The sequence below is a fragment of the Heterocephalus glaber genome, unplaced genomic scaffold, assembly GCF_053883595.1.
Source record: "Heterocephalus glaber isolate CG9 unplaced genomic scaffold, H.glaber_assembly_v1.0 deba00001761, whole genome shotgun sequence".
Classification (NCBI taxonomy): Eukaryota; Metazoa; Chordata; class Mammalia; order Rodentia; family Bathyergidae; genus Heterocephalus; species Heterocephalus glaber.
This window is the reverse complement of record NW_028258458.1, coordinates 1,174,759-1,195,138: the sequence shown is the minus strand read 5'-3', so window position 1 is coordinate 1,195,138 and position 20,380 is coordinate 1,174,759. Positions and strand designations below refer to the sequence as shown.

The 20,380-nt window shown below is 58.3% G+C and overlaps 2 protein-coding genes across 7 annotated transcripts; one reads left to right on the top strand and one right to left on the bottom strand.

Moving 5' to 3' along the window:
* Window positions 1-1,690: 1,690 nt before the first annotated feature.
* On the bottom strand, window positions 1,691-15,874 carry Prr36 (proline rich 36). 6 transcript variants are annotated; one of them, XM_087201821.1, is made up of 7 exons: window positions 15,693-15,874; window positions 7,345-7,425; window positions 5,598-5,863; window positions 5,105-5,511; window positions 3,360-5,011; window positions 2,732-3,323; window positions 1,691-2,509 (listed from the first exon to the last, which is right to left on the bottom strand). In XM_087201821.1, exons 2-7 carry the CDS (start codon window positions 7,423-7,425, stop codon window positions 1,998-2,000), a joined length of 3,510 nt encoding a protein of 1,169 aa, XP_087057947.1. In that variant the 5' UTR covers window positions 15,693-15,874; the 3' UTR covers window positions 1,691-1,997. The 6 variants fall into 6 exon arrangements, with proteins under 6 accessions (XP_087057947.1, XP_087057949.1, XP_021100856.1 ...); XM_087201823.1 differs by lacking the exon at window positions 15,693-15,874 and having other exon boundaries at window positions 5,105-5,217; window positions 5,412-5,511; XM_021245197.2 differs by lacking the exons at window positions 7,345-7,425; window positions 15,693-15,874 and adding an exon at window positions 6,371-6,504 and having other exon boundaries at window positions 5,105-5,217; window positions 5,412-5,511.
* Lrrc8e (leucine rich repeat containing 8 VRAC subunit E) lies at window positions 15,803-20,127 on the top strand. Its single transcript, XM_004865378.3, has 2 exons — window positions 15,803-15,940; window positions 16,923-20,127. The coding sequence occupies exons 1-2, from the start codon at window positions 15,803-15,805 to the stop codon at window positions 19,170-19,172; spliced, it is 2,388 nt and encodes a 795-aa protein (XP_004865435.1). The 3' UTR covers window positions 19,173-20,127.
* Window positions 20,128-20,380: the final 253 nt, after the last annotated feature.

Genomic DNA, 20,380 nt, shown 5'->3' with positions numbered 1-20,380 from the left:
AGGCACTGTCAGATGGGGCACAGGGTTGGGCTCACTGAGGAGGCCAGGGTAGCTGACGCGAGGGACAGTAAGTGGGGGATCCCCAGGAAAAGAGGGCCCAAGGGGCAGCATCCTTTTGGGGGTTCTTCACGGAGCTGGTGTGTGGAGGGCAGAGGCAGAGATGGTAGATGGTAAAGGAAGGCTGCCCAGGGGCAGAAATTAACTCAGGACAGGCTTGGCAGACAGCAGCCAAGCCCTGCTGTGCCCCAGTGTGGTCCCACGGTGGCCCCCTCTGCTGCCCGATGGCTGCCACACAGCTGTGCGTGACACTGGTTCCACACCAGGATGGCCAGTTCCCCCCTATTGTCCCGACATCTCATAGACAACTCAGACCCCACAGTCACCGCCCTGGCTCCAGGCTTCCACAGGTTGATTAACTCCACCCAAGTGGGGGCGGGGCCCCAAAGGAAGTCTGTGTGTGCCCTGACCTCACCAGAGCGGGGACTGCCCCTCAAGTCAAGAGTCAGCACCTGCCTTTGGGCTTCTTGCAGGATCTGGGACCAAGTCGACAGGGTCCCCACAACAGGCAGCTGCAGAGGAAATTGTTTTCCACAAAGGTCAGGTTGAGTGAGGCAGCTTTCTGGCCCCCTTTCCCGCAGCTCTCTAGAGTGGAGCTAGCATGGCCCCTGCAGACCCCAGGATGGAAGGTGGCTGTATTTCAGGGGTGGCCACACAGGACTTGGTGTCCTAGCCTCAGGGTAGAGAAAGAGACCAGGTCCAAGGGCAGAGAGAGCCGAGGGCCCCACACAGGGACCCAGCCTGTCCTCCATCCACCTGGGGATGCTGCCCTCACAGTACTGAGCAGGGCATCCCTGGGAGGAAAGGCTTAGCGGGGAGCTCCTGAGAGGACATCTGGGAAGAGCGAGAGCCCTGGCGTGACTGACTAGGGGGAGGAAAGGGCAAGGAATTCTGAGCGAAGAGGCTGGGTGGGGTCTAATGAGGATGCCTGAGGTAGGGGATCTTTGGGGATGTGATGCCCAGAGGGGCAGCATGCACCCCACATCTCCCACCCAGTCCTGGGAAAAGCCACTTCCCTGCAGCGCCAACTTTGTAGTTGGCCTGGGACCCCACATCTATAGAAGATCCTTTGGCCGGTCTGCTTTCTGCACTGCAGCCTCCTCAATGAGCAGAGCAGGTGCCCAGGGGTCAGGAGGGAGGCAAGGGAACAAGGGGATCCTGTGACCCCTCCCTAGGTTCCCACTCAGAGTTCTTGCTCCAGGCCCTACCCTGAAGGGAAGTCCCTATCTCAAGGACTGCAAGGTAAGGGGGTGCACACTGCCAGAGAGGTGTGCAAAGGGGTCCCACCACACCCCGGCCAGGCCCTTCCCATTTGTCCCCCAGGAGTGCCAGTTCCCCTGTGTGGTACGAAGGGCCTTCTGTCGCCCTTTCACCTTGACCACACTCGGGTTCATCCTCTCAGGCCTGTGCTCAGCCTAACATTTCTACTAGAAGTCGGATGGGAAGAAGCACAACTTCCGGCACGTGGGTAGGTGCATGGCACAAACCACCCAACCCCACTTCCACCTCCCTGGCTCCTTTTCAGTAGGAGAAAAACCATACAGTTCAGCCCCTGGCGTTGCTCAGAAGCTCCCTCGACCCACAGGAGGTCCCCAAGTCCTGGACCCCGTGACGACAGCGAAGGCACGGGCTCTGGTGTCCCAGGTTTATTGCTCCCAGGTTTATTGCGGAGTAAATGCACTGGACAAGGGACGAAGCTAGAAGGGGCAGGGGCGTGTCCTAGCCCAAAGGGGCAGACCCGAGGGGATGGCCTAGGCCAAGGGCGTGGGTTGCTCCCTAGCCTCAGCCAGAGCGGGGTTGGGGTCTGGGCCCAAAGACTAGAAAGAGCTCTAGGGGCTAAAACCAATGGGACAAGGGCCGGGCTGCAGGGGACGGGGGCAGGGTCTAAAACGGAGAGGGGAGCCTAAACCCGGATGGGAGCAGGCGGGACCGCCGCGGGCTCAATGGAAAGTCTCCACTTCCACAACGGTCCAGTCACCCTGAGGGGAAGCCACGTCGTCCGGGGAGAAGCTGGTGACCGAGGTGATGCTAGCTCGGGACTCATCCAGAGGAGATAGCAGTTCGGCCCAGCGGCCCAGTTCGGCATCGCTGAGCGGAGCCCGGGCGCCCCCCGAGACCCCAACACCACCCGAGCCGCCTGGCCCACCGCCACTGCCTCCCGCGGCGCCCTCGGCAGCCGCTAGCAGCAGCGTCCGGCTCAGCAGGTGCTGCACGACGCTTGCCTGCAGCGCCCCCAGCGGCAGCTCGCCCAGGCGCGCCGGCTTCGGGCTCCGCGAAGACTGACCCGGCCCCGCGCCCGCTGCGGCCTTCTCACCCCCGGCGCCCGACCCGAGCCCCGGATCCAGCGCGCCCGGGGTGGGGGTCGCCGGCTCAGGCCCTTCAGCCTCGTAGATGGTGCACAGCCCGTCTGCAGAGCCGGGTCCCGCTGCCGGAGGCCAGGAGAGCGGAGCTCCTGCGGTGAGCGACGCAGAGCTGGGCCCAGGGAAGAGACCTGCCCCTTCCCCTCCCCGCCCTCTTCCCACGCTCGCTCGCGCAGCCGCCCCGCCTCACTCCGCCCCACCCCTTCCTCTGCCCCGCCCTGTGTCCCGCCCCTTTCCTTCTGCACCGCCTGAGGCGAGCCCCCCCCCATCCTCCAGTCCCCTCCCAGCCCCGTCCGGCCCAGCAGCCCTCTTACCTGGAGCGCCGCGGACAGCCAGCGGCGGAGCAGGGCCTCGACTCCAGGCAGCTGGGTGGCAGGCAGCGAGCTCCGCGTCGGCCGGCGAGGAGGCTGCGGCGCCGCCTTCGGGCCCGCTGTCGTAACCGCGCAGCTCCTCGGGTGTGCTCGTCGCGCTGCTGCTGTGGCCAGCCAGGTCCGGGCCACTCAGCGTGCTGGACGGGCTGCGCGAGGGTGGTGGCGGCGGAGCCGGGGCCAGCGCTAGTGTCAACCGCGGGCCAGAAATGGAGGCATCTGGACCAGGGGTCGGGGGACGGCGTGGAGCGTGTGGAGTAGGAGAGGCAGGGGGAGAGGGAGGGGCCTGCAGGAGGGGCGAGGCCAGGGGAGAGAGAGGTGCCTGCAGAGGGGGCAAGACCAAAGATGGGACCTGCCTAGAGGGCGTGGCCAGGGGAAGGGGAGGGGCCTCCATGAGCGGGGAGGGCGGGGCCTGTGTGTGTGGCGTGGCCAGGGAAGAGGGAGGTGCCTTCAGAGGGGGCAAGACCAAAGATGGGACCTGCCTAGAGGGCGTGGTCAGGTGAAGGGGCGGGGACTGCAGGCGCGGGGAGGGCGGGGCCTGCGTATGGGGCGGGGGCAGAGGGGAGGGCGGGGCCTGCAAAGGAAGTAGGGTCGGTGGAGGGGGCGTGATCATGGGAGAGGGAGGATCCCGCCGAAGGGATAAGGCCGGTGAAGGCGGGGCCTGCATGGGGGAAGTGGCCTGGGGTGAGGGAGGGGCCTGTAGGGAAGGCAAGGCCAGAGGCGAAACCTGTGGAGGAGGCGTAGCCAGGGGAGAGGCCGGGTGCCAGTCTAGAGAAGCCGGGGCCTGTGGAGGATGGGTACCCAAAGGAGACCGGGGAGGTGAGGCACAGGGAGACTGAGAGGCTTGCTGAGGTGGTGAGGCGGGAGGAGAGAGAAGAGCCTGTAGAGGGGGAGAGGCAGGGGGAGAGAGAAGGGGCAAAGGGTCCGTGGTAGGGGGAGGATAGCCCTGTAGAGGGGGCGAGGTCAGAGGAGCTTGGGTTTGCACAGGGGGCGTGGGCCGGAAAGAAGGCGTGGCCTGCAGCAGAGGTGAGACCAGAGCAGGTGGGACCTGTATGGGTGGCGAGGTCAGAGAGGGTGGGGCACACAGAGGGGGCGGGGCCAGTGAAGGGGGCGGGGCATGCAGAGGGGGAGAGGCTGGAGGAGAGGGAGCGGCCAGAGGACCCTTCACAGGGGATGTCCCCAGAGGAGGAGGGTCTGGCGATGGAGGCGTAGGCCTTTTAGAGGCCATGGTCTGAAGAGGGGGCAGAGACAGGGCGGGACTGGCAAGGGGAGAAGGCGTGGCCAGAGTGGGAAAAGCCGGTGGAGTGGGCGTGGACAGAGGAGACGGCGGATTCAGCGGAGAAATTGGTGGAGAAAGAGGGATCTGTATAGAGGACGAGGGTAAAGGTAGAGTGGACGAAAAAGGTGTGGTCAAGGGAGTCGGAAGAGGTGGCAAAGCCGAAGAAGCCTGGGTGAGGAGGACGTTCTGCAGCGGGGGTGAAAGTGTTGGAGAGGGTGCAGCCTTAGACAGCGGAGGGAGGGATGCCTCTTCCGAAAAGGACCTGCCCAGCTGTGTGGGTGGAGCTTGCAAAGGGGGCGTGGCCGGTGGGGAGGGGAGGTTCTGCAGAGCCAGGGGAGGGGAAGGGACTCGCGGAGGGGGCGGGGCCTGCAGGGAGGGCAGGGCCTGCAGGGAGGGCGGGGCCTGCAGGTGAAGCGAGGCGGGTGGAGGGGGCGTGGCCGGTGGAGAGGGAGGGAGTGCGGCCAGCAGGGGGGCCCCAGAGACTTGGGGAGACCAGGCCTGCTGCGTAGGGGGACCAGGTGGAGGGGCCGTGGCCAAAGAAGTAGGCGGGCCCTGAGCTAAGGCTGCCTCTTTCCTTGGAGGTGCGGACCGCAGAGCCTGGAGCACTTTGGACTTGGGCTTCGACGTCTGCGCAGGAGAGCGGGGTGTTGCACGAAGCACAGCCCCAGAGCGGGCTGGAGAGGGCAGAGGAGTAGCGCTGGAGCCGGGGGGACGCGAGGCCGCTTTCTGAAGAGCCCCACCGACGCTGGGCGGCCTCCGGCCTGTGGGACTCGAGTCTGCGGCACTGCTGCGCTCGGTGGCACTGCTCCCTGATCTCCGGGGCACCTCGGTCGGGGGCCGCTGCCGGGTACTCGGGGCTGGTCGTGGGAATCCCACCTCTGCGCCTATGGCCCTGGTCCGACGGGCGGCGGCAGCAGAGGGGGCCCCCGAGGCGGGCCCTGCAGAGTCTGGAGACAAACCAGAAGGCCCAAAGGGTCTCGCTAACCTCCGAAGCAGCAGGCCTAGGGCCTAAGAGCCCGTTCCTCCCCCAGGCCACGCACCTCTTCGCACTCCAGAGCTCACGGCACTCTTTCTGGGAGCCTCTGGAGCTTTTCCTCTGGCCACAGGCTCCTCAGCGGGGGCCTGGAGTCCCTTCTGACCAACAGGGCCTGACCTGGGGGCAGGAGGGACCAGCTCCGTGTTACCATTTCCCGTCGGTGAAATGGGGAGCGCACCCTCTGCGGACCGATGACTTTCACCCGGTTTGCAGCCAGTGATGGTCAGGTGTTCCCCAGCCCGTAGCTCCCGTGCCACATGTGGAGTCCAGAGTGTGACGCTCAGCTGGGAGGGAGGGAGCTCCTTCCTTACCTGCTGGTCCCACTGGCGCGCGCCTGGCTGGTGACAGAGACCTGGCCCGGGGTCTTGGCAGGGGGGCGCTCCCCTCTCCCAGCCGCTGGGGGCCTGGAAGCTGCAGGGAGAGAGTTAACAGTGCCCCTGAAAGGAGAGGTGGGGGGGCGCGGCAGGAGGATGGGACAGAGAAAGAAAGCTGGGTACCTGGGCTCCGGGGACCTGTACCAGCGCTCCGCGTTGTTCCCCCTCGGGCAGCAGCCTCGGCTCCGCCGCCGCCCCCACCTCGCTCGGCCAGGGGTCTCCGCCCCGTAGCTCCCGCTGCTCCCAGAACTCGAAGGGCCGCGGCGGTTACTGGAGGAGGGGGTCGAGGAGACCCTGGGGGCCTTGGGGTGGAGTGGCCGGGAGGGCGAGAAGCCGGCGCCCGCGCCGCGGCCCCCGCCTTTGCCTTGTCCCTCTTGTCCATCCCGCACCTGAGGAGAAGACCGACGGATCAGCACCCCAGATCCCGGACCGCAACGGTATCTATCGGGCTCTGGATCCTGGCACCTCGCTGCTTCCCCGCCCCCCAGCATCGCCACCCATGGGTGCCTGGATCCGCTTCCCTCGCATCACCCACACCCGCTCCGCAGCCCAGCTGCTCCTCCGGTCCTCAAGTCCCACCCCCACCGCCTTCCCCGAAGCGGAGAGGCCCTGCCCGCCCTCGCTTCAGCTCCGTTTCAGGACCGACATCCCCGCCCCGACCCTTCTCCCGTCAGGGACCTCAGTGACCCGCGGGCAGCCTCGAGCCCTGCTCGCCCAGGTCCGGAGCGCGCGCCCTCCCAGCCTCCCCGAGGATGCCAGCACCTGCCGGAGGAAGAGCGGCCTCGCTGCCCGCGATCCGGCTCCCGGAGACAAAGAGCCGGGTCCCGGGGCTGACCCCTCCCCCAGCCCGGCCCCGGCCCGCGCCCGGCGCCTCCACCTGCTCCCACTGCGCCCACCTCTAGCTCTGGCCTCCCTGAGCTCCACGCTGGGTCCTGGGTGGGGCTTGGCCCGAGCGCCACCGCGGGCCGGAGCGGCGGGAAGGCGAGGGGAGGGGGCTGCAGACGGCGGCGCCCAGGGAACCAGGCCGGCCCCGCCCCTCGGCCACGGGCGGGGGAGCCCAGGGCGCGCGCGCTCGATCCAGACGCGGCGGCGCGCGGAGGGGGCCGCGGAGAGGCGGGCACCAGAGGGAAGGGCCTCCTTGCCGCGGCTGTAAAGTCGGGGAGAGGCCGGTTTCCGAGGCTGCTCCTGACGACCCAGGGACCCAAACAGAGGGGCTTGGAGGGGTGATCCCTTGGGGACCCCCACCTCCCTCTACACACTGTCCTGCACCTGCTCCGACCTCCACCCGCAACCACCTGGAAACCAATGGCCCGCTTGGACGTGGATAGGCTGAGCCCTGGCAACCAGGGGGCGGGACCACTGCGCCTCTGGCCCACCGACCAATCCAACCACTCGGGGCCCTGGTCCTTGTCCCGGCCCTGGCAATTGTGGAGGCCTGGCCGCCCGGGGAGGCGTGGGGGAATCTATCTCTCAGAGCCCAAAGCTTTTCTAGGGCCCTAGGGAGCCCCTTTTCCTGGGGCAGGGGATGGGGGGCGAGTTGGGCTGCCGGAAGAATGCAGCCCTGGGAATTTAGGGGATGGGAGGCAGACCCCAGATTTTTGAGAAGAGAGAAAGAAGAGAGGAAATAGAGGGAGGAGGAAAGAAGAAACAGCACTACAGTGAGACCTAAGCCACCTTCTGCAGGGCAGCACGTCCATCTCCCTCGCGCTCCTGGCTGTCTGGGGGTCTGGTCTGCAAAGGCGTCCTGGACAGTGAGGCTCCGTGGGGTGGTGGGAGGCACCAACGCAAGGACATGAAGGAACAGGGACATCCCGAGGGCCTCGACCCACCCCGAGCAAGTGTACAGTGTCACTTCAGCGGAGTCACGCACCTGTGCTGGAACCCAAGTGAGGATCTTACAGGGGACTGCAGCACCGGGGGAATCACACCGCCACTGGAGGCCAAGGGACATCTGAAATGAAAAGGTTTACTGAGCCTTATAAGTGTTAGCCAGGGACCAGGTCCTGGGACACAGCCCAGCAACTTCCAGAAACAGGGACAGAGAGCGCTGAGAATATGTACCCTGGACCTAGCACTAAGAACAGTTTTATTTAAACATTTGGGGAAGGCAGGCATGGACTGTTTTGGATTGAACCTACATGGCTATAGATAAGAGCAGGGGGTAATGGAAGCCAAGGAGGGCTTTGGGATAGAAGGGCAGCTGGTGAGGAGGAGTACTGGTTGCTTCAGGGTCCGCTGGATTAGTAAGCAGGATACAGTGGTATCTAAGGGGTGGGCACAGGACCTGACCAAAGGTTTTAAGTTGTTGTTGAGACAGGGTCTCACTATGTAGTTCAGGCTGGCCTTGAACTCATAAGGCAATGCCCCTGCCTCAGCCTCCTGAATGCTAGGGTTACAGGTGTGTGCCACCACATCTGCCTGAAGGTTTTAACATTCATTGGAGAAGGTGATTTATGTTGTTCTGGACTTAGCTGTTAACTGATTAACTCCTGTATCTCTCTTCTCCCCCATCTGCGAGTCGCTATAATGAAATGTAGGACATCTCTGATTTTTTCTCTTATCAAGGGGGTATAACTTAAAGCAGGTGCTAACCTCCCAGTGAGCCTCCCCTTCTACCTGCAGATCTGGACTTGTGAACTCAGAGGGCTTCCTAACTAAGGTGTGACTAGAAGCAGAGGGCTGTGCTTTCTCCATTCAAGAATTGTGCCCATTTGTGCTTCCAGAAATGGAAGAGGAGAGAAGGCAACCTCAGAACTGCACACCCTGCACTGGGCTCCTGATTAGACCACTCTTGGCCTCAGCTCCAGCACAAACCACTGACTGTCACCTGTTCAAGCCCCCTGTGGTACTGAGACAGGCAGGGACCATCCAAATGGGAATAAAACCATCAACTGCTGGGAATGAGTCCCTGCAGGAACCATTTTGTTGTTGTTGTTGTTCTGCTTTCAGAGCAAAACCAAACAAGAACATAAATGGGGACCCAGGGCTGACACACAACCCAGAGTTAAAAATACAATAGCTACAAACACATCCCACTTTCATCCTACACGGCCTAGGAGGCAAGCCAGGATCAGCCTCCTGGAAGCATGCCTTTGCCTAGGCGTCCACGCTAAGCCATAAGCTACCTGCAACAGAGCTCAGATGCTGGCCAGACACTCAGAGTCTGAATCCTTCAGCAGGAACTTTTTCTTTATTAGCTACCCTTTCCCCTTTGTTTGGAGAATGCTGGCCTGAGTTGTCCTTTGTCAGGACTGCGACTGCCTTCTGGGTGGAGCAGAAGTCCCATTAATGCCTTGCCTGTGCCTATGTTTCCTCTGGGTATCTGGACCCAAGAACCTGGGTCTGCATGACAGCTGCGTGGCTCTGCTGCCTGCTTGCTCACCCACCCCGATCTTTTCCTGTCCTACCCACCGGCATGGAGGCCTGATCTCTTGCCTTCTGACTACAGTGGAAGGGATCCTCCGAGGCTACACTGAACCCAGCCTATATTTAATTAGGACCTGGACTCTGCCCTCTTCTAAAATCACTCTCCAAATGTCCCCTGACGGGGTACAAAGCCAGGTGAGGTGGCATACACCTGTAGTCCCAGCTACTTGGGAGGCTGACAACAAGATAGCTTGAGCCTAGATGTTCCAGACCACTCTGGGCTGTACAAAGAGACTTCATCTCAAAACTGGAGGCCAGACAATACAAACAAATGATATCTTGCAATGGAACAGTACTCAGTGATAAAAAGGAACAAAATACTCACACACTCAAAATAAAGACTAGCCCTCCTGGGGCTCAGTGGTACTTGTCTGGCATGCTCAAGGCCTTGGGTTTTATTCCCAATATTTGGGTGGGGATCGAACTCGGGACCTTGTGCTTTTGAGCCAGGAAGCAGAACCACTGAGCTAAATCCCCGGCCCTTTATTCCCAATATTGCCAAATATATATATATATGTATATTTTACCCAGGCATAGTGGCACACACCTATAATCCCAGCACTTGGGAGGCTGATGCAGGAAGATCATAAGTTTGAGACCAGCCTAGACTACATAACAAGCTTATGGCCAGCCTGGGATACACAGAAAGACCTTGTTGCCAGAGAGAGAGAGAGAGAGAGACTAATTTCAAAAGCATGCTGAACACAAGAAAGCACACATAAAGTATGTACTATATGATTCCACTAATGCAAAATTATAGAAAATCCAAGCTGATCTATAGTTACAGAAAGCAAATGATTCCTTACTTGGGGCTGGTGGGGAAGGGAGACTGAATGAACCTCCCATTGTAGCCACTCTTAGGTTCCTGACCCTCAGAAACTGAACGAGGTAAAAAATGCTTGCTGCTTGCTATTCAAAGCTGCTAAGTTTCAGAGCAATTTGTTACCCAGCAGTAAGTCTGTGAACCTCACAGACACAAAAATCTTAGAAGCAGGGTATTAATAAGTATTGGTGATAATGTGGAAAAATTAGAGCTTTTGCACACTGTTGGTAGGAATGTAAAATAGTGTGGCCATTTTGGAAGACACTACAGCAGTTCCTCAAGAAAATTTAACAGAGGAGGGCCGGGGATTTAGCTCACTGGCACCGTGCCTGCCTTGCAAGCACAAAGTCCTAAGTTCCATCCCCAGTACAAGAAAGAAAGAAAGAAAGAAAGAGAGAGAGAGAGAGAGAGAGAGAGAGAGAGAGAGAGAGAGAGAGAGAGAGAGAGAGAGAGAAGGAAGGAAAGAAAGAAGAAAGAAAGAAAGAAAGAAAGAAAGAAAGAAAGAAAGAAAGAAAGAAAGAAAGAAAGAAAGGAAAAATCAAGCAGAGGGCCTGGGAGTGTACCTCAGTGAAACAGCATCTGCCTGGCAAGCTTAAGTCCCTAAGTTCGATTCCTGGTACCAAAAAACAAAAAAATAATTAAACAGAATGACCATATGATTCAGCAATCTCAATTCTGGATTTTCACACAAAAGAACTGCAAGCAAGGACCTAGAGAGATATTTGTACACCCATTTTTATAGCAGCATTATTCACAAACATCAAGTAGAAACATCCAAGGGTCCACCAACTGATGAATGTATAAACCAAATGTGATTGGTCCGTCCATGCCATGGAGTTTTTTTCTTTTCCTGAGACAGTGTCTCACTAGGTAGCTCAGGCTGGCCTTGAACTCACAACGTGGGTCAGGCTGGCCTCGAACTCTCGGCCATCCTCATCTTCCCGAGTGCTGGGGTTACAGGCATACACCACCACACCTGGCATTTTTTCAACTTTGTATTTTGTGACAAGGTCTCACTAAGTTGCCCAAACTGGCCTCAAACTCATGATCCTCCTGCCTCATTCTCCCGAGTACAGGGATTACATGCACCACTGTGACCAGCTCACAACTTTTTTCAGTGCAGTGTGTGTGTGTGTGTGTGTGTGTGTGTGTGTGTGTGTATAATGGGACTGAACCCAGGGCTTTCACACTGAGCTACATCCGGAGTCCTTTTTTTTAATCTTTTTATTTTCAGACAGAGTCTCCTGTAGCCAATAAGTTGCCCAGGCTGGGCTCAAACCTATGATCCTCCTGCCGAAGCCTCCCAGAATTTTGGGATTGCAGGTGTGTGGCAACCATGCCCTGCTCACAAATTTTTTTTAAAGCTGGATGTTCTCAGGTAAAGTGGGCAGTTATCACGGGAAACTAGAAAGGCATCTTGAGGGTGGGTGTCCTTCAGCACGGCCACTACACTTGGACACCTCTGTATACACGGAGCAGGCCCCAGGCCCCCCGACATGCATCCCACCCTCACCCTTGAAGCACTCACATGCAGGGCGCAGCATCCCTTCTCCAGAACAGCCTCCAGCAATGACAGCCGGGCTGCTGGGTATGCACCTCCATGCCCCTTGGATGGGACAAAAAGACAAACAATTGGACTGCCTACAGGAAGAAGCCTGGCTGAAGGAATTCCCTCAACCCTAAACATTTCCAGTCTCACAGTTGGGACAGTTTCTTGGAGTCGGGGGGACCACTCTCCTATCTACTCCTTCCATTAGAGAGGGATTTTCAGACAGGGTAGATCAGAGTTCAAATGTCAGCAGAGGGGCAGTGGCACTCCCCTGTAATCCCAGCACTTCGGGAGGCTGACGCAGGAGGATTGCCAGTTCTGGGTTCCGGCTGAGCAACTTATCAAGACTTTATCTCAAAATAAAAAATAAAAAGGACTGGGGATATAGCTCAGTGAGGAGGCCCTGGGTTCACTCCCTAATACCATCAAAAAAATTTGAATTCAGGCCCGGGGTGGTTCCAGCGACTGCCTCGCAAGCGCAAGGTCCCAAGTTTGATCCCCGGTACCAAAAAAAACACATTGAGTTCAAACCCAATTACCTGCAGGTTGAAGTGAAGACTTTGCAGCTCTGAGACCCCGCCCAGGGCTCCGTAGGTGATGGCCAGGTCAGGGTGACGCTGGGGAGGTGTTTTAGAAATGGGGTCCCCAGAATGGAACTCCATCCTCACCCACCAAGACCTGGAAGCAGCTTGCCCCCCCCCACAGGCAGGTGGGGACACTCAGGCTGGCACCCCCCGGGCCCCAAAGCAGCACAGGGAGGGGAAGCGCTCCTGAAGACCCTGGGCACCTGCTCCTTGTTGCCTTGGAGGCCAGGTGGCGGTGCCTTGGGCAATGGAAGACCCTGACACCTGCCCCAAAAGGCAGCCCTAGGGTTGCCTCCGGCTCCCCCGTCCCCCACCCCAGGTTTGCAGGACTAAGGTCCCTGGGGTAGACAGGATCAGAACCCTTCCTCTGCCTGTGCCTGAGGAGCGCCAGGTCAGTTAGACCTGGGAGGCCCACAGCACAGCGAGGCGGGGCCAGGTGTCTGGGGCGGAGCAGCTCTGGGATCCTGGCCCGCCCTCCTGAGTCACCCTCTCCGCCTGCCTGCCCTGGAACTCTTCGGGCAACCCGGCCACTCCTCGCCCAGGGACCCAGGAGCTGGGCCAAACGTCCACCCCGCAGCGGTGAGTAAGGGGTCCCCACCTGTGGGGACGGTGGCTGGGTGGGTATCTGGCTGGAACCAGGGTTTGGCCCAGAGGAGGATGGCTCAGGTGTGGCTGTCACATGGCCCGGCGGCCCTCCGGACACACAGGAGCTGGGGGTGGGGACAGGGCACACAAACAGGCCCGGCCCAAGGGCACCTGTCCCAGGAGCCAAGCAGTCCCAGCACCGTTAGGAAGGTCAGCCCTGACTGCCCAGCCCGTCCCGGAGTGGCCAGCAGCTAGGAGAACAGCACCACCTCCTCGTGGTGAGCACCTCAAAGCCCAGAGCCCCACCACTTGGGGTCCTTTCTAACCTGCCCAACCGGAGGTTTTCCAACTTCAAGATTCCCTCGACTCCCAAGCTCAGGCAGGGGCAACTTGGCAAAGTGCTGGCCTGGCCGAGATCTGTGACTCAGGAGACGTCTGCCCTCCACACCTCGTGCCTCAGTTTTCCATTTGTGGAAGAAACAGGGCTTGGACTTCAAGTTCTTTGAGGCTGAAAACCTTGGCTATCTCTTGCTGCCCCTTTAGCACTCAGGCTGTGGCTGAGCTTGGGACTGGGGCAGCAGCACCCACCACCTCCACTGAGCAGAAACTGGTCTACCACGTTTGGGGAGGCAAACAGCTTGAGGACAGCGTGAGAGAAGTGGGGTGAAGCATGGATGAGGGGACATGTGGTCCTAGGTTAACAGGGCCCCTAGCACGGCCTTTCTGAACACCCTTCTCAGGGTCTTTCTGCAAAGATGCCACACCTCAAGCCGGGTGTGGAGGCGAATGCAGAACGCCTGTAATCCCAGCACTCGGGAGGCTGAGGCAGGAGGATTGGCATGAGTTCAAGGCCAGCCTGAGCTACACAGAGAGACCCTGTTTTAAAAAAAAGATAAAAGAAAAGACGCCACAGCAGGGAGAGGAGCTTTTCCAATGCAGACCAGAGTGGGTGCCATCAGACAGACAGGAAGTGGGGGTTGGACAGTCCAGGCTCAAATGCCACCTGTAACTGTAAAACCTCACGTAAGTCATGTCTACCACCCAAGTCTGGAAAACAAGAGCCCCAATACCCGAGCTCCCAAAGTCAGGGTAAAATGTGGCACTGAGAGCACCAGGCAGCACACAACAAGCAGGGTCCTTGTTGTCATTCTCCTCTCCCGCCTCCCACCCTTGCAGGCCCCTTTCTCTGAGCCCCACCGGCTCTGCTCAGACACGGGGCGGGGGTGGGGGGGCAGCAATGAGTTGGTGGAAAGTTAATGGCAGGTTTGGATGAGCACATTTGAGTCATGGAGACAGATAATGATAATCCCCCACATCCGCCTCTGATGTGTGTGTGTGTGTGTGTGTGTGTGTGTGTGTGTATACACACCTTGTCCCCTGGGAGCCGCGGGGCTGTGTGGGACTGTACTCTTGCCTGTGACTGCTAGCCTGGGACAGTGCAGGGGGGTGGTGGAAATCTGAAGAAGTCGGTCCCTGCCTGTCTTTGTGATGTTCTTGCTACTGTTCCCATACTGCTCTTTTTCCTTTTTCTTTTTGGAAAGGGGTGCTGGGGATTCAACCCAGAGCCTCCTGCATGCTAGGCGAGCACTCTACTACTGAGCCACATCTCCAGCCCTTTATAAGACAGTCTCAAACTGCCCCAACTTGCAATCCTCCTGTCTCAGCCTCCAGAATAGCTGAGATCACAAAGGTGCAACACTGCACCCAGCCCCAGTTTACAGTTCTTAGATTAAAGCAACTAAGAAGTACCCCTTGAAAGTTAAAGGAACTGAGCAGTGGCCCTAAAGGGATTCACTGAGGCCACCCTGGGTGGCTGGAACTCAAAGCAGATGTTACCGCTCCCTGGTTCTGGGTCTTCCTTTTGCTTAGTGTTTGTGCTCTGCACCCTCACGCATGCCCCAAAATGGCCCCCAGCCATCCCCTTTTGGTGGCTGTCCTGTGTGTCCACTCCCTGAGCTGCCCCCAGCTTTTTCTACCAGATTAGACACTGACCAGGAGCCTGAGCTTGTTCTTTCCTGGCTTTCTGTGCAGGACAGGGAGAATTAGTGAGCATGGGGGGACGGGACGATGAGGCATGGGGTCCGGGATGCTGTGTTCTGGGTACCCCCATACTGAGGTGCCAGCCCCATTATATAACTCGGGCTCAGCCTGGTAGGCAAGCACTACACCCTATAGGACGGCCCATCCCTACCTGTCTGACTCAGGAGCCACCCCTAGATCTCTGGGGAACACTGGGACAGATGAGGAAGGCGCACAGTGTCACAGCAGTTGGCCGAGGTGTGGGACAGGAGGCTGGAATGTCCCTACTCTCCTCTGGGAGATGGAAGAGAGGCCACAGAAAACTGGCCAGTGGTCCGAACCTGTGCCCAGCGGCCATGGTGAGGCCAGGAGGCTCCTAGAAATCTGCTTAAGAGACAAGGGATGTAGGTGGGGGAGCTGGAATGCCAGCAGGGGGGAGCTGCCTAGGGGCCCCCACTTTCCTCCAGCGTGAGCAAGTGGCCACTGCCTCACACAGTGATGTCCCGGCTTATGCGCCCCTCCTTCCTCGTGTGAATTGGGCCTGGCCCATCTGTGTCTGCAATAATGATACCTTGGTCAAAAAGGAAACCAGGGACAGACAATGGGCTGCAGCCCAGAAGCCAGGCAGCCCGGCCCAGTGGCAGCCGCCAGGAGGTGTCACCCTGACAGGTTTCCCTTTTCGGATCCTCCACCCTGCACATTACAACACTCCTCCCTCTCCCAGCCCAGGTCCCTTGTGGACCTCAGATTCCGGCCTCCAGAACCCTCCTTTGGAAACTCAGGTGTCCAGGTCACACACCCACCCAGGGCTGCTAACCTTCAGCGTGGCCACTCCCTAACCCCAGGGGCCCCGGGAACCAGAGCAGAGCCAGGCTCCAGCCGGCTTTTCCGGTTAGAGGTTGGAGGTGGTGCCCAGAGCGCCCCTGGAGGGAGTGGGGGGCCCACGCCCCAGAAGTCCTGAGCCCTGGGTCATAGTGAGCCAGGACAGGAGTCAGGATACCTCAGTGCAGGTGTTTAGGGGCTTCTGGCATCAGGGTGGGGGGGATGCCTCAGGGGAAGCTGGGGACAGTGGGTTGCCGACGCCTCTGCTGAGCTCTGGGCGGGCAGGCAGACCGGAGCAGGGGCTGGGGAGAAGGAGAGGCAGGGAGATCTGGAAAGGTGAGGTCTGGGATGGGCCAGCCAGGCAAAGACCAAGCTAAGAAGGGAAGGGAGATAAACTGTGTAGATTCTACCAGGCTGTGGCAGGGCCATGAGTGGATCTGGATCCCCAGGGGGAAGAGACTGGCAGGGAGATTCCTCTTGATCTCTCTACATCTCGGTCTCTCCGCTTCCTACAGGCACGATGATCCCAGTGGCCGAGTTCAAGCAATTCACGGAACAGCAGCCTGCGTTCAAGGTGCTCAAACCCTGGTGGGATGTGCTCGCTGAGTATCTCACGGTGGCTATGCTCATGATCGGAGTCTTTGGCTGCACCCTGCAGGTGAGGGACAGGGCCTCGAGGGGGCGGGACCCATCGGGGTGGTCTGGAAGCCTTCCCATCAAAACCCCAGGCCATTCCCAGCCCCATTCAGACCCATCACCTCCCCCACCACCACTGGCATCGGCATCAGTCCTCCACATTGCCAGGGTATTTACTACTTTCCTTCTATTTTTTTTTCCCTCTTGGTGATGCTGGGGGTTGAACCCAGGGCCTGGCATTTGCTAGGCTCTTTGTAATACTCCATCTTATCCCTGGAATCGAGAAAGGACCTCAGTTACTGAGGTAGCACAGGGTGAGCGACTTAAACACCAGAATTGATCACAGTGCTCTGGACGGGCTGGGATCCACTTGAGGCCTGTCAGGAAGAATCTGTTCCAAGCTTTCTCCTCCACTCTGACAGCTCCAGGTGTCCTGTGGCTTGTAGATAGCATTCTCTGTGTCTTCAAATCATCTTCCATGTCTGTTTTACACCGAACTGGGGATTGAACCCAGGGGTGCTCTCCCACTGAGCTACATCCTATCTTTCATTACTTTATTTATTTATTTTTTCATTACTTTTTAAAAATGTTTTTTATTTTGAGATAGGGTCTAAATTACCCAGGTTGGCCTTGAACTTGTGATCCTCCTGCCTCAGTCTCCGGAGTAGCTGGGATTACAGGTGTGGACTACCACACCCAGCTTAAATGTCCCCTCTCTATAAAGTCCCAGTCCCAGAGGGTTAGGGTCCCTCCTAATGACCTTATCTTAACCTGATTACTTCTGTACAGACGCTATTTTCAAATAAAGCCACATTCACCAGGATGGGAAGTTGAGGCTTCAGCTTCTTTTGGCGGGGTGCACAATTCAACCCAACTCCTTTTTTCATACAAAGGCTGATGCTGAGTTTTTAGCAACTCTTCCAAAACCAGCGAGCTGGCCGCAATCAGGAACAGGGTCTCCTCACTCCCCACCCCCACTCTCTTTTGCGTCTCACTCTCACCAGGTGACGCAGGACAAGATTATCTGCCTGCCCAGTCATGAACCCCGGGAGAACTTCTCAGAGGCCCCTTGCCAGCAGCTCTTGCCTCAGGGGGTCTCCGAGCACATGGAGGGCCTCCGGGAGCTGAGTGGCCTCAAGAACAACTTGGACCTGCAGCAGTACAGCTTCATTAACCAGCTGTGCTATGAGACAGCCCTGCACTGGTATGCCAAATACTTCCCCTACCTGGTTGTCATCCACACACTCATCTTCATGGTCTGCACCAGCTTCTGGTTCAAGTTCCCCGGCACCAGCTCCAAGATCGAACATTTCATCTCCATCCTGGGCAAGTGTTTCGATTCCCCATGGACCACCCGGGCCTTGTCTCAGGTCTCCGGGGAGAACCAAAAAGGCGCAGCTGCCTCACGGGCCACAGCCATCACAGTGGCTGCAGCAGGGACCGGGTCCGGGAAGGCAGGTGAGGGCGAGAAGGAGAAAGTGCTAGCAGAACCGGAGAAGGTGGTGACCGAGCCTCCAGCTGTCACCCTGCTGGACAAGAAGGAGGGCGAGCAGGCCAAAGCCCTGTTTGAGAAGGTCAAGAAGTTCCGCGTGCATGTGGAAGAGGGGGACATCCTCTACACCATGTACATCCGGCAGACAGTGCTCAAAGTCTGCAAGTTCCTGGCCATCCTGGTCTACAACCTGGTCTACGTGGAGAAGATCAGCTTCCTGGTAGCTTGCAAGGTGGGGACCTCAGAGGTCACCGGATATGCTAGTTTCTGCTGTAACCACACCAAGGCGCACCTCTTCTCCAAGCTGGCCTTCTGCTACATCTCCTTCGTGTGCGTCTATGGGATCACCTGCCTGTACACACTCTACTGGCTCTTCCACCGGCCTCTCAAGGAGTACTCTTTCCGATCCGTGCGAGAGGAGACAGGCATGAATGACATCCCCGACGTCAGGAATGACTTCGCCTTCATGCTGCACCTCATTGACGAGTATGACTCGCTCTACTCCAAGCGCTTCGCTGTCTTCCTCTCCGAGGTCAGTGAAAGCCGCCTGAAGCAGCTCAACCTCAACCATGAGTGGACGCCGGAGAAACTGAGGCAGAAGCTGCAGCGAAACTCAAGGGGCCGGCTGGAGCTGGCTCTCTGCATGCTCCCTGGACTGCCTGACACCATCTTCGAGCTCAGCGAGGTGGAGGCACTCAGGCTGGAGGCCATCTGCGATATCGCCTTCCCGCCGGGGCTGTCACAGCTCACAAACCTTCAGGAGCTCAGCTTGTTGCATTCACCTGCCAGGGTGCCTTTCTCTTCCCAGATCTTCCTTCGGGACCGCCTGAAGGTGATCCGGGTCAAATGTGAGGAGCTCCGAGAGGTGCCCCTCTGGGTGTTCGGGCTTCGTGCCCTGGAGGAGCTGCACCTGGAGGGGCTTTTTCCTCCAGAGCTGGCTCGGGCGGCTTCTCTCGAGAGTCTCCGGGAGCTGAAGCAGCTCAAAGTGTTGTCCTTGCGCAGCAATGCCGGGAAGGTGCCAGCGAGCGTGACTGACGTGGCTGGGCACCTGCAGCGGCTCAGCCTGCACAATGACGGGGCGCGCCTGCTGGCCCTCAACAGCCTCAAGAAACTGGCAGTCCTTCGGGAGCTGGAGCTGGTGGCCTGCGGGCTGGAGCGCATCCCCCATGCCATCTTCAGTCTAGGCGCACTACAGGAACTTGACCTCAAAGACAACCACCTCCGGTCCATTGAAGAGATCCTCAGCTTCCAGCACTGCCGGAAGCTGGTCACGCTCAGGCTGTGGCACAACCAGATCGCCTATGTCCCAGAGCATGTACGGAAGCTCAGGGGCCTTGAGCAGCTCTACCTGAGCCACAACAAGCTGGAGACCCTGCCCAGCCAGCTCGGCCTGTGCTCCAGCCTCCGTCTGCTGGACGTATCCCACAACGGGCTACACTCCCTGCCACCCGAGGTGGGCCTCCTCCAGAACCTGCAGCACCTGGCTCTCTCCTACAATGCTCTCGAAGCCTTGCCAGATGAGTTGTTCTTCTGCCGCAAGCTGCGGACATTGCTTCTGGGCTACAACCACCTGGGCTACCTCTCTCCCCATGTGGCAGCCCTCACAGCCCTTAGTCGCCTGGAGCTCAAGGGCAACCGGTTAGAGGTGCTGCCGGAAGAACTGGGCAACTGCACAGGACTGAAGAAGGCGGGGCTGGTGGTGGAGGACACCCTTTACCAGGGGCTGCCCACTGAGGTTCGAGCAAAGATGGAGGAGGAATGAAGTCAGCGTGGAGCAGGTTGCAGAAGAGGACTTCAGATGCTTCCACCCCAGCCTTGTCTGCCGAGGGGCCCTGCCAGAAGAGGAGGGGCAGCTGTGTCAGCTTTGTGGGGTCCAGACGAGATCCTGGGACTGGTTTGTCTGGGGAGAGACAGGAAGTTGTGGATTTGGGGTGGAACCTATACGGAAATGTTAACTCAGTCACAGAACCCTCAGATCAAAACCACACCTGAGTCTTTGGCTGGCTGGCCTGCCCTCCCTCTGGACATTCCAGCTCCATTAGTGTCATGGATGGGAGTAGGAGCACATCCCTTTGGGATTTCCAGCCTGCTCTCCCACCAACAAATCAGCTTACATTTGTGGTTCCCTCCCAAGGAGGGGACACAGATTCAAAGGACCAGGTTTCTACACCCCCATTCCCACTCAGATGCTATTTTCTTATTTATAAGTTGCTTGCTGCAGACACGCATACTTACATTTGGCTGGGCACCAAAATCAACTGAGGAGCTAGGACAGAACAAAACATCCCAGGCCCCACCCCTAAAAGACTGACTCAAGAGCTTTGGGCAGGGGCCAGGAACCCGCTTGTAAATAAGCATGCCAGATAATTCTGATGCAGGTGATCCTAGGACAGTAAGACGGAAATGGCTGACCTAAAGAGTATGGGCACCTTAACGCCTAGAGCCCCTTTTAGGTCCAAGACCCTCTGAGGATCTGATGAAAGCTGGGTGCCTCCTCCCTCAGTAAAATGTACCACACACACACAACTCTGCCAACGACTTTCAGGCAGTCCACAAGGGCTATTCATGGACTTCCTAAGGTTGGCTGGCTCCAGGTTAAGAACACCTGTCTTGGAGGCTAAATTTTCCAGAGGATAAGCAGGGACATTGTCTTTTGGATGTTCCTTGTGTGAGGGAGCATATAGCATTGGGCGCTCAATAAATATTAATTATGAGAATTATAATCTGATCTCTTCTGTGCATGCTTACCATCTAAGCCTGAACTCCATAGTGAGACCCTGTCTCAAAAACAAAACAAAAAAAATCTACATTCCACGAGTTGCGCTCACATTCTGGGGGCAGGAGAGATGGAGATGCGGCGTCCTAAGGTTCCACGCAGGTCTGGCTGGACACACCGACCTTGATCTTAGTCCTATCACCAAGGTCAGGGATAACGTCGCTGGATTCCCAGAGCTCTCCTTCCTGCCAGGC